Source organism: Tachypleus tridentatus, chromosome 9, assembly GCF_004210375.1.
Source record: "Tachypleus tridentatus isolate NWPU-2018 chromosome 9, ASM421037v1, whole genome shotgun sequence".
Classification (NCBI taxonomy): Eukaryota; Metazoa; Arthropoda; class Merostomata; order Xiphosura; family Limulidae; genus Tachypleus; species Tachypleus tridentatus.
This window is the reverse complement of record NC_134833.1, coordinates 72457518-72470278: the sequence shown is the minus strand read 5'-3', so window position 1 is coordinate 72470278 and position 12761 is coordinate 72457518. Positions and strand designations below refer to the sequence as shown.

Genomic DNA, 12761 nt, shown 5'->3' with positions numbered 1-12761 from the left:
AATAGTAATACGTAATGTACGTAGCATAATAAATCGGAGACTCGTTCGAAATAAATTATTACACTTTACAAAATACAACAAGTTTTTAAAAGCTAATGCAATTACAAGCTCTTGAAATCATCATTAGGTGCGAATCTAGCCTTTGATGTAATGATGGGCTACTGAAAGGACCTACAAGCTAATAATTAAGGAAGAAAACTTATAACTGGTGAAAGATCCTGTTAAATTGGAGTCATTTATTTATTTAAAACATTTTAATTTTAGGACTAGCACTTTTCAACTCTTTCAAACAATGTATTCTATTTGTGATTATCTTATCATAAACTTTACAATGAAAAATTGCATGGTTATTCTTAGAAGTCAATTTTTTCCTCGCAACATCTACAACTTGTGATAGTTTTTTAATTATTGTTCTCTGGTAATTTTTAGAAATCACTTTCTTCTTGCAATGTCTATGATACGCGATAATTCTTCTTCTTGATATAATACTGTGGTGGTACTTTAAAAAAGAGTTGTACATAAAACTAATGTTCTTTTAAGCGATATTGTTAATACTTATATTTTATAACAAGTGTTTGTTAAATGTAGTATCAATTTTTGTCAACAGATTCTTAAAGGAAAATTTTTAAAGCTTAATCACTTTTATCCAATATAATTTGTTTGCTGGTTTTGAAGTTTCGCACAAAGCTACTCGAGGGCTATCTGCGCTAGCTGTTCCTAATTTAGCAGTGTAAGACTAGAGGAAAGGCAGCTAGTCATCACCACCCACCGCCAACTCTTGGGTTACTCTTTTATCAACGAACAGTGGGATTGATCGTCACATTATAACTTCCCCACGGCTGAAATGGCGAGCACGTTTGGCGCGACAGGGATGCGAACCCACGACCCTCAGATTACGAGTCGCATGCCTTAACACGCTTGGCCATGCCGGGCCTATCCAATATAAATGACACTGAGACAAAAATGCGACAGATATTTATTGATGGATTTACAACACTTGCTTTCTAAATGTACAAACGCTGGTTCTATTCAACTACAATGAAAGAAAAGTGTAATTCTTATGTGCAACAGAAACACAAAGAGAAGATGAAATGTTGCAAGTGATGCTGAAGAATTTAGTTTTGTAAGCTGAAAAAACTATATTCTTAATTCTTAGTCATTCGGTCGTTTTACGAATTTATTTTATCTTACGTTTGATTCTATAGTATAGTAAAGAATAAAAATAATTATCCCTAAAAAATCTTATTCAGTACCATATTTAATCATAAAAATAGACGAGCCAAGGTAAAATGGTATATATAATACTTTAATAACAGCTTCAATCAATAAAAGTATAATGAAAATTTTCCCCTGATCTTATTCCTTATCATAAAGCAGCTTGTCTTGGCAAGCCTCACTGAAGATTTAAATTACTTCAAGATTTATAGTGGATTAACTTGCTAATTTCTCTGTTATTTTAGTTCATTTTGGATACAACAGGTGCTAACCCCAGCTACTGTGGTTGTGTACACAAGATCGTCATCTTACTAAGCTTGGCTACAACCATCCTAACTTCCATTATCGGTTACTTCATGTTCCACATATACTTCTTACTTACACTGTTTTGCTAATACCCGTTTTTATGGAACTTCTTGAATTGTTTGCAATACATTTTCATATACTTCGTAAAATCCAGCTGAAATTATATTATCTTATTTTGATTATCTACACCTTATCATATTTTTATTAAGATACTTCAACTATTAAAAATGAATAACTTTGGTTATTTCCACCATGACTGTAATTTACCCTAGGAAGTTAATTAACGTTGTCTTGGTGGTTTCAACATTTACGTTGTTTTATTTGATTCACTGAAAGAGTCTAATCACCTTACCCCCCATTTTTGATATAAACTTCGCTAATCATGTCCCCTGTATTATTATATACTATATATTAACTTAATTTATTACAGCTTCAGACAAAGACCATTAGAACTCATTCTAACGAGTTACTTCTTTCAGTTGCACAAAATGTGTAAAAGCAAAACACTCTGCGTATACACGTATTAATATATATATTGTTACTGGTGCAGTTGTTTTCTGTAATACCGAATATTTTAAACGCATCGTTTTGTTTGCTTTTCAGACATTAATTTCACAGATTACTCCTTTTTTCAATTCAGTATAAGTGCAAGAAGTGTCGTCCCAATCTAGATTGTTACTAACCCACATTACAATACATTCATCGTTGTCACTTGGTTGTGAAGCAGCCCAAGGTATCAGTTCGCTGAGCCATTTAGAAGGGCTGCTGTTGCTAATATAGAAACCAAAGTAAGATTCTAAGTCCGTAATCGTTTCAGTTAATAAGGATTTGAGGCATTCATGGATCTCGTTCTTCGTCACCAAAGCTACTCTTGCGTTTTTCTTCTGACAAGACGTTATTGCGTCATCGTAACGAGGCGTGTCTTTATTTACCCAGTAGATAGAGTTATTACAAAACTGATGAGCAGGAAGCACTAATGAAATTAATAAACATGAAAAGTATTCCATAAACACAATACTTAGTAAATAACCTAAACATATCTGAAAAAGTGTACCAGAATTACTATCAAAATAAATGTGTCAATCTATTAAAAATAAGGGAATTTTTTCTTTAAGCCCAGCTTTTTGTATTAGATACACTAAATAGAGTTCAGTAAAAGGTATAATCTTTACATTAAAAAGTAATAAAATACTGATATTACTTTTTAAAACAAAACAAAGTAGGGCCAGTTAAAGAGTCACTAGAAACAAAAAAGATTAATAACAATTTTTTATTTGAATTTCGTGCAAAGATACAGGAAGGCTTTCCGTACTTGCTGTCCCTAATTTATCAATATAAGACTAGAAGGAAGTCATCACCACCCACCGCCAACTCTTGGACTATTCTTTTACCAACGGATAGTGGGATTGACCGTCATATTATAACGCCCCTACGGTTGAAAGGGCGAGCATGTTTGATACGATGGGAATTCGAACCCGTGAGACTCAGATGACGAGTCAAATGCCTTAATTACCTGGCCACGCAAGGCCGATTTTATATTGAAAGACTATCGGATATTACCCGGATGTTTTGTCTGAAAGTAAGGGTTTAAACTAATGTTTGATTTATGGATTTTTAAGCTAAAAATACAAATTATAGCTTAAGGAAAAAAGGGATTTTATTTGCTTAAAGATAAAATATTGAATGCTGCAACACTGGAAAGATAAGTAAACCTCAGTAATAAATTTCGCAACATAGTTGATGTATCTTAACATTTTCTTTGATACATAAATAGTGTAAAACTATGCATATAAACGAAACGTACGACCAAAGATTGGGAGTTATGAAACAAAAACAACTTACGGGTTTCACATTCATGTCCTGTAACAAACCATGGGCAAATGCACTTGTAAGCTATGTAGCTGCTCGTTGATAGTTTAATGTTTTGACAAGTACCGCCATTTTGGCAAAAATTGTCTTTGCATGTGACCTATATAAAAGAAGATATATGCAATATATTGCAATTCATAAAAACATTCCTTGTATCGCTGGATTTACGTTATGCATATACGTCAATTTACTACGAAATGCTATTTTTTTTTGGCAACACACAAATAACTGTCTGTATTTTATAAAATATTCATTAAATTGGAAAAGGAAAACAAATAATTTTAAATATTAGTCGCTTAAATGTTTGCCTTAAACATCGATTGACACTCTAAACAGATGAGACACACGTCTCAGTGTGTATTTTATCCCAGTAAAAGCGATATAATGTTCACCAAGTTGTGGTATATCTGTATTAAAATACCTATATAAATATACTAATATCTGATATGCACTGTTATTTCAACAAATACATCTAGAAGTGAAGTACACACAGAGTAAATATCCTAAGCTAGCGGAACAAGAAAATTATTTGAGAAAATGTAATTGTAAATATCATTCTCAGTTACAGTTTTAACATATTTCACACTTAGTAATTAGTCCGTTACTGCTACTAAAGCAGAAAGATATAAGTACAATATTTCAGATTTATCTTTTATCTGCTATAAGCTATTGTCCAAAATGCAAGCATTTTAGAATGTTTTTTGGAGAACAGCTGTGCGTTACGCTGCTATAATTTTAGCAAAACATTTACCCATTAGTTTATTATATGTTTGGAGACACATGGTCTTCCTGGTAACTTCCTGAAACGCTTATTAAACAACCAGCTAAAAATAAGCTGGGTGAAAGTGTATTATTTTACATTTTCAGAGCGAAAAATGCTTTCTCTTAAATGTTTATTCACTAGAGACGATAAATTATTTTTACTTCATTTTCGTTTGGAGTATTTGAAAATGGGATTTTGTGTAGTAATTTCATACATGTTTATTAACCAACTGATACCCTAGTAAACTCACACGTGTCATATATTCACTTCTTTTTAATCGATATACTTGTCCAATGACTAACGTTGACCCACATATATCGTTATTGCTACTTGCTTATATCTTCTTATTACTGATGTTCAGGTACATATGTATCAGTTATATCGGTAAAAAAAACCAATAATTCTTACCTTTAATTATATTTTGAGGTGTAATTTCAATTAGCGTATTATTTGCCTGATGCTTCCTGCCTTCTTTTACATTGAAAATGCTGCATTCCAATCTATTCCTTCACCATAAGAGTAATTGCCTGTTTTCTTCGAATAATAACTCTATCTTTTGTTTTAATTTACACTGACCAAGTTAGCAGTATATAAAGTGGGTTTTAACCATCTTAGATTTGTTTTGTGTTTTTTAGTTATGTGTACGATTACTTAAATTAGTGAAAGAGACAAAATACATAAACGTAGAGAAGTAACTCATTTAATATGTACTAGCTTAGACGTACGATATATTTAGAGGTATTGAGGCAGTTAAACTCATGTAGATTATGTGGCACATATATACATAAACATTGGGAAATGAACACGTAAGCTATGAAGACATGCACTCACAGGTTTCACCCAAACATTCCCCGTGATTTTTTCATCAGGAATTTTTGATAGAATCCTTGGAATTCCAGCGAAGAGAGAGCAGTTGTGACCATTATTTGTGATATGATAGCCAATTCCAGAACAAGAGTGTATTCTTAGACAAGGAGCCAGACAATGTCGAAAGTTCAAGACATGAAGTCCATGTCCCAATAGCTCTAACCCTAAAGTTTTCCAATCACCCTGCAATTTGAAAAATATACTTTCGATGTAAACATCGTCAGTAGATTCATAGCAAAGAATCAAGACGGACAAATACAAAACAAACTTCTTAACAAACATTCTATTTTTGTCTTTTTCCTTGATCCTGAAATTAAACTTAGGGTACAACACTTGTGTTAGGAATCTCTAAAGTTATTTACTTTATGATTTAAAAAGTATATATATATCTTCAAAACTTTAAGCGGTTCTGCTAGTTTGTACTAAAAAGGGGTTTATTTATAAAAGAAAATTGCGTAAATTATCAATAAAAATCAATCTACTATCAAAACTGATTATGACAAATTTCCTTACCTGCTTATTTTGAGTCATTATTTTATAAACAACTGGTTTCCAAGACAACGTTCGTAGCTCAAATCCTACTAAATGTTGCTGTTTTTATAGGCCTATGACCTCATTTGAAAGTCTTTGAGTGGTTCGTTAAAAGCATTTAATTGACTGAAGTGGTGGGTAAACACAGAGTAGATACCTACTGAGATCTGAAGTGATTAAGTAAAGAGTCCGACTGTTTTGGTCATACCTGGAACCTTGAGAGAGATACCAGATGGTGCTAACGTAGAACAAAACCATTGTTACTGTATGATGAAGAAATTCCCGATGTCAAGGAGATTTATAAATATTTGAAAACAATTTTGTCCGATTGAAATAACACCCTGTGGAGATAATTAGATTTTTATCCACGGAAAATAACTAAAGGACAGGCAGACAACTAGAAAGCTTTCAATTTTAGCTCAAAATTGTGTCAGTACACACACACACACGGAAACATGCCATCTAACCGAGAAAACAGTAAGGCACATTTTTTTAAAATCAAATATTGTCATAAATATTACTTTCGGAACAAAACTTTTATTTTGGGGCGATGTTGGCTCTCTCTTGATACATACCTGTTGCATTTTTTCATAAGTTTGGGATTTAAAAACATGCTCATATTTGTATAAAAGCAACACATAAGTTTGGGATTTAAAAACATGCCCATATTTGTATAAAAGCAACACATAAGTTTGGGATTTAAAAGCACAGATGTCGCCCTCTGGGACAGCAGTAAGTCTACGGATTTACAATGCTAAAATCAGAGATTCGATTCACCTCGGTGGACACAACATATAGCTCGATGTGGTTTTGATATAAGAGAACACGCTAAACACATTAAAAGCACACGCTAAACACATTAAAAGCACACGCATATTTGTATAAACGTATCTCATAAGTGTGAGATTTGAAAGTACATTCACATTTGTATAAACATGACCTTATATTAAAATATTTTTAAGCCTTCTAAACTTTGATGGTAACAGATACGTTTACACGTATTTAAAAACATTGACAAAAATTGATTTCTATTGGCAATATAATATCTTCTTTATTAAACTAATAAATAGTTTTACAAGTTGATAAAACACTTTATCAATCTTAAGAGTTGAGGGACCTTTGAAATATTTTTGACAGTTCTGTAGTGTATACTTTCTTGTATCAAAGACAAACAAACAGCAAATGTCACCATAGTAACGAATGAATGTGTTGTAACAATAACGTTCTTATCAAGCTGTGCATTTACTTTAGAACCAACGTCGTTGTTAGATTGATAATTTATCCGTAATAGTAAAGTACATTTCTTGATATTGTCAGGTAGTCTATAGTATATATATATATGTGTTAATTTTATAAAAACAAACAAACATATTTTATGTTTCTTGCTTCAAACACTCCAAACTAAATACTGAATTCGGTTTTGTGGTGGTTAATTACTAAGTTAAAACGTTTTAGACATTTCATCTTTAAAACTGAATTTGCAGGCAGCAGTGATACAAGAAACGTGATGACACTGTTATTGCTTTTTGTTCTAGTCGGATTACCAAATACTTGGGGTTTACCATGCTCTGAATTAGCTTCCCTTACATGTACTTGTACCAATGATTCTTCATTAATAGTAACATGTAATCCTGGATTTGATCTGCCTTCTGTGACAAAGATCTTGAAAAGTATTAAAGTAGAAAAACTTCATTTAAAGGGATACGACAACCCAATTTTACCTGGAGGAGTATTTACAGATAATCAAATTAGAAAATTGGTCCTGGAGTCACCTAAGATCAAGATCCTTGTTAATCCTGAAAATACTGAAGTATCCCCGTTTGCTGGTTTGGAAGACCAGCTGGAAGAGTTGGAAGTTATCGAAGCGAAAGATGCTTTCTCTTGGATGTGGGAATACGTAGCTCCACTGCTTGCTTTAAAGAAGGTCAGAGTTTCTGAAAGTGGATTATTTTACATTTCAGACCACTTTCTGAAAGTTTTTCCCAATATTATGGTCATTGACCTACATATTTGTGATGTTCACTGGATTGACAAAAATGCTTTTAAGCATCTCAAAGATATCAGAATGATTTCATTAAAAGGTAATAGTCTACAAAAAATCGAACCGTATTACTTCAGTGGACAAAGCAAACTCTGGGATCTGGATTTATCGTAAGTACGCATTTTATAATTCAGTTCCACTTTCGAAATTTTGTGATATTACTTAAATCTAATGTAAAGATATAATCTGTAACTTATTCATTAAATCTAAAACAACTAACGTATATTACCTGTTATATTTATTTATGACAATTCTGTTTCTTTTTATTTTTTAGTCCACACCGTTATGCATAATGATCGAAGTTGATGAGATTTTCACAACAGAAGATGTTGTGGCAGTATGCTTATCTTCTAGTTAAGAGTTTGTTTTCCTAGCTTAATAGATAATAAGCTTCCATATTTTAAAAGCAAGGTCAACACTTATTAGCTCTAAACACTTAAGTTGAAGTATAAAAGATTCTATATTAAACACATGAAATCCTTATATCCTTATAACGATAGTGAAAACTTAGAGTTAAATAGTAACTGAAAACATTAACTAGATAACTACACATTTCACCCAAAGCAAAAATTTGGATCGAATAATTCGTTAGATGCAAAGTTTGCTGATTTCGATATGCTACTCTCCATTCGCTATAAAAGACTCAGCCGAATAACTCGTTAGATGAGTAATTTGCTGAATCTGAGATGCTATCTGATCAAGATAGACTTAACAGAAGATAGGAATAAAAATTTTACAACATAAATACATTATATGTTTGTGAAAGATTGTTCTAACTGGTAGTATTTTTAAATGTCTAACAAGTAAACTGTTTTATGCTTATATTTTGTGGAATACTAAAAGACTGAACCTTCAAGATGATAAAGATTTTGATGACTAAATACAGTAGAAATAAAATAAAGTTTCAACATGAAGTGGTAATGGCATTGAAAACATTAGAAAATAATAGAAGTAAAATACCTCATCTAACATGCATGCGAAAAAATAATGTTTATCATAAGACTTAGGCCGTTGTACATGTTATTCTGAATAAAGAAGTACACGTCACCTTATTATTATAAGCTGAGACAAATTAAACTTGTTTAGAGTTATAAGACACCCATAAGTTCAGCCAAGTGCTTTTGTCATATCTGGACACAAATGGAAAATATTCTTAACAATGAAGTATATTTCAAACTTGTTTGCTTGAATTACTATATTATGACTAGTAAAATGCAGGAAACTTGGTGAAGTTAACTGATTTCTATATCTTAGAGTTGTTATTACTCAAGAAGTAAAATTACATAATGTTTATTTTGATAGATGTGCTAGTTAACCACATAGTTTAGTTAAAAGTTACAAGTAATTTACAAGCGCTCAATCTTTTTTGTAACTAAAACAGACACAATCAAATTAAAACCATCCAACCAAATTCATTTGACAATATGCCAGAGCTGTCTTCACTTCATCTAGACAACAACAAACTAACGAAACTTGACTTCAATACTTTCCATGGTGTGTGGAAGACAGTGCAACACTTGTGGCTTCATGGTAAGAGTAATACGCAGATAAACTATGGATGTCTAAACTATGGATAAACTAAGTTATAATATTTCATTCACTTTCTATACATATGTTTAAATGAGTGACGTTTCATGTTACTTTCAAAATGTGATTAGAGCTAACGACTCTTGTCAATTTTTATGTTTTTAAGCAAATGGTGCTTCATGTTAACTTGAAAATATAATTAGAGCTAACGATTTACAACTCTTTGTTTACTTTTTAAGGTAAGCGGCACTTAATGTTAACTTGAAAATGCAATTAGAGAGAACAAGTCAAAGTAATTTGTATACGTGATTCATGTGAATAACATTTCATGGTGTCTTAAAAATGTGATTACAGCGAACGATTCGGGCCACTCTGAATATGTGTTTAAGTGAATGGCGTTTTATATTACCTTGAAAGTATGATTAGCAATTTTTTAAGATACTGGCATTTTATTCAGGTTGGACACCTGAAATTTCATGTCATTTTGCATTTATATTTTGGAAATGCTACTTAACTTTGGTTAGGTAAATTATAATCATGCAACTTTCTGTATGAGGTTAAGTAATGTAACTTTATGCTTTCTTATATTTATATTTAGGTAAATGACATTTGATTTTTCTTTATATATATGTGTTCAGGCATTTGGTATTTATTATTTTCTATGCTACTTGTGTTTAGTACACATCAAATCAGGTTATTTTGTATAAATGCTTAAGTATATGACACTTTATGTTACGCTGAAATATTTGGGTTATATATGTATGTGATGGGATTTGAAGTATTACTCATTCTTTGACACTTGTAAATTGATTTAAATAATCTCTAAATAAGAATCCTTATAATTTGATCATGCATAATAATAATATACATTCTATATATATATTTAGGCCTAATTTCCGAATTATACAAAATTGCAGTATAACAAAAGTATTCTGTCTAACCAAAAGACTTACAAGTATATAAGTTAAAAATACTTTATGGAAACTTGGAACACTTAACTAATAGTGTTATATATAAATAGACTAGTATCAAAATGTCTGAACTAAAATGATATCAAGAAAATTCACCTTTCATTTTTAAATGACTTAATGAATTTTCAGAAAAGAATTAGTTTAAGTTCACATAAGTTACCAGTTTGCCAGTTGATGTTTCTGACTAAACGTTTTCTCTAATTCATATTAGTTCTGTAATCGACTGTTTACGAAAAAAAACCTTTGATGAAAAGCTGTTTGACATTTTGAAGTCATAGGTACCAAATTAAACAATCAATAATCTCTAAACTGGCTTAGATGATGATAATATAAATAATAACTGAGAAAAACTAAATGCTCGAACCTTGTTAGATTAGTTGAAACTGATGCATGATCATTATTAGTAATCATATAGAGAAATTAATTCTACTTTCTAGCCTAAAAATACTGTTTTCCAATTGTTTAATGTCATATAACATAATAGGTTTACATTTATATTTCCTGACAAATTATTTGTTGAAGCACTATCTTCTTTGTATATGAGTCTTCTGAATTGCACTGTTTGAGTATTATACTGGTAAAAACGGCTGGTAAGGATTGAGAAAATTTTATGTAAAGGAGCGAACAACGTTTCGACCTTCTTCAGTGAACTAAAGTTTGTGAACCTGACGATGAACGAAGAAGGTCGAAAGGTTGTTCGCTTCTCTACATAAAATTTTCTCAACCCACACCAGCCGTTTTTACATATATATTTTTCTCTACAAGTGAGTTTTCTCGTCATCACGGATTGTTTGAGTATCATGTTTTGAAAAAAACAACAATAGTTCATTTAGAAGCAAATGTTAAGAATCAACGTCTTAGTTTATATTTAATGGACACTTTGTCATATCACTTGATGTGTTCATAGTTATAATTACTTTAATTATAAATATAACACTTATTCACGTAAAAATGTTTTAATTCAAACTTATAATTGATTCTGAAGCTTTCTGGTAGTGTATATCTTGAATTGTGTACTTAAGAATAAATATTATTTTACACAGTCAATTCTATAGTTATAAATATATTGTTTATTTAGAAAAGTCACGAAACGTTAGGTAGATGAATCAGTTAACTCGGTTTCTATTTTTGTTTTTTTATTGCACTTCCTAAACACTGTTTGTCTTTCTGGTACTTTAGAAAACCCACTGTATTGTGGCCAACTAGACCTCTGCTGGCTCAAAGACACAACATATCCTATGTTTGCAGGCTCTGCTAAATGTAATTTTCCAAAAGAATTTGCTAACAGAAACATTGCTTTCTTAGAGTTTTCAAAATGTTAAATGTAAGTTCGAAAAAGTTTTTCTTTCTGAATTAACTTATGCTACATTTTTGTTTAAAGTACGAGTAATTTCGGTAGATAAAGTGTTTAACATGTTCTAAACCAAGATAACTTGTATCTTTTCAAAGTTTCTACATTTTCTTCAAATTAAGTAAATTCTGAAACAATTTGCATTAATTGATTTGTACTCCAATGATTATCATTTTAAGCATTTTTTATTTTAAATCACAAACAGTGAAAAATTATTTTTAGTATCCAGATTTAATTATCTACATTAGTTTTCAAAATAAGTTCATTGTTAAAAGTTCATTTGTACATCACATTTGATATATGTTTGTATTTCCAAATAGTTTATAAAACTATATAAATATAATTAAAATTACTTAAAATTTTGATATGTGGTAATATTACCTCCATTTTTGGTAGAAGAGTTTGGACAATGAAGTATGTTATAGAACAAAAGATGATATAAGGGTTTATCGCATATAGCTTGGCATATAATGCATATCTCCTAAATAATTTTAAGCCACTGAACATTTTGTTCAAGTCATCGTTTAAACATTCAGGTATACGATTGTAACAAATAAAAACAAAGAATAACTTTAAAATAGAGAATACATTTATTGTCTGATCTTCATTTGATTAAAAATAAAAACTCTAAAACAAATTGTTGTTATAATACAAGGAATTTAATTTATGTTTAAGAATAAAGAAGGCTTTCAGGTATAATTTGTATTAATAGGGTTGTTAATTATCATTGTCTGTCGTTCCAATGCACTTGTATTTTCTGTTATGCATCCTCAATATGTTCTCGTGTTTGTGACTTACCATTCAAAATTTTTAAATTTTTCGATTAGTTCACATGTGAAGTTTTTTATGTTGCTTTTATTTGAATCTGTTTTAATAAACACGTGTCTTGAAGTAATAGTAAGTCTTTTACTTTCGTAAAAAAATAAACAAATATTTTATACTTTACCTGAAGAAATGTAGGATATCCCAAAGTTATTTGTACATACACGTGTTGTGTAATACCTAGAGAACAAGAAAGTTTACGAACAAAACTTTTCATTAGAGAATAAACTTTAATATACTTGAACAAAACATTTACACTGATCAAACAACAGTCTGTTCCATGGATGCTACTGTTCAACAGAAAGCCAGGCGTTATTAAGTAAAATTCATTGTTTATGGATAAACTCTAAACTTGTTATGAAATACAAAAACTTAATAGAATTTGAACAAGTACAACAACCTTGTTCAGGTTGTTTTAAACTTAGAAGTCTAAAACAAACTAGTAGAAAACTGATAAGAACACATTAAATTAAACTTTCGATATTATTTAGAAATTAG

At 30.7% G+C, this 12761-nt stretch overlaps 2 protein-coding genes across 2 annotated transcripts; one reads left to right on the top strand and one right to left on the bottom strand.

The window, feature by feature from the left end:
* Positions 1-964: 964 nt before the first annotated feature.
* LOC143225481 (uncharacterized) lies at positions 965-5704 on the bottom strand. Its single transcript, XM_076454966.1, has 4 exons — positions 5534-5704; positions 4985-5203; positions 3364-3490; positions 965-2494 (listed from the first exon to the last, which is right to left on the bottom strand). Exons 1-4 carry the CDS (start codon positions 5549-5551, stop codon positions 2121-2123), a joined length of 738 nt encoding a protein of 245 aa, XP_076311081.1. The 5' UTR covers positions 5552-5704; the 3' UTR covers positions 965-2120.
* Positions 5705-6803: 1099 nt separating this feature from the next.
* LOC143225480 (uncharacterized) lies at positions 6804-12326 on the top strand. The gene is made up of 3 exons (XM_076454964.1): positions 6804-7702; positions 8974-9122; positions 11270-12326. The coding sequence occupies exons 1-3, from the start codon at positions 7059-7061 to the stop codon at positions 11410-11412; spliced, it is 936 nt and encodes a 311-aa protein (XP_076311079.1). The 5' UTR covers positions 6804-7058; the 3' UTR covers positions 11413-12326.
* The last annotated feature ends 435 nt before the right edge of the window (positions 12327-12761 follow it).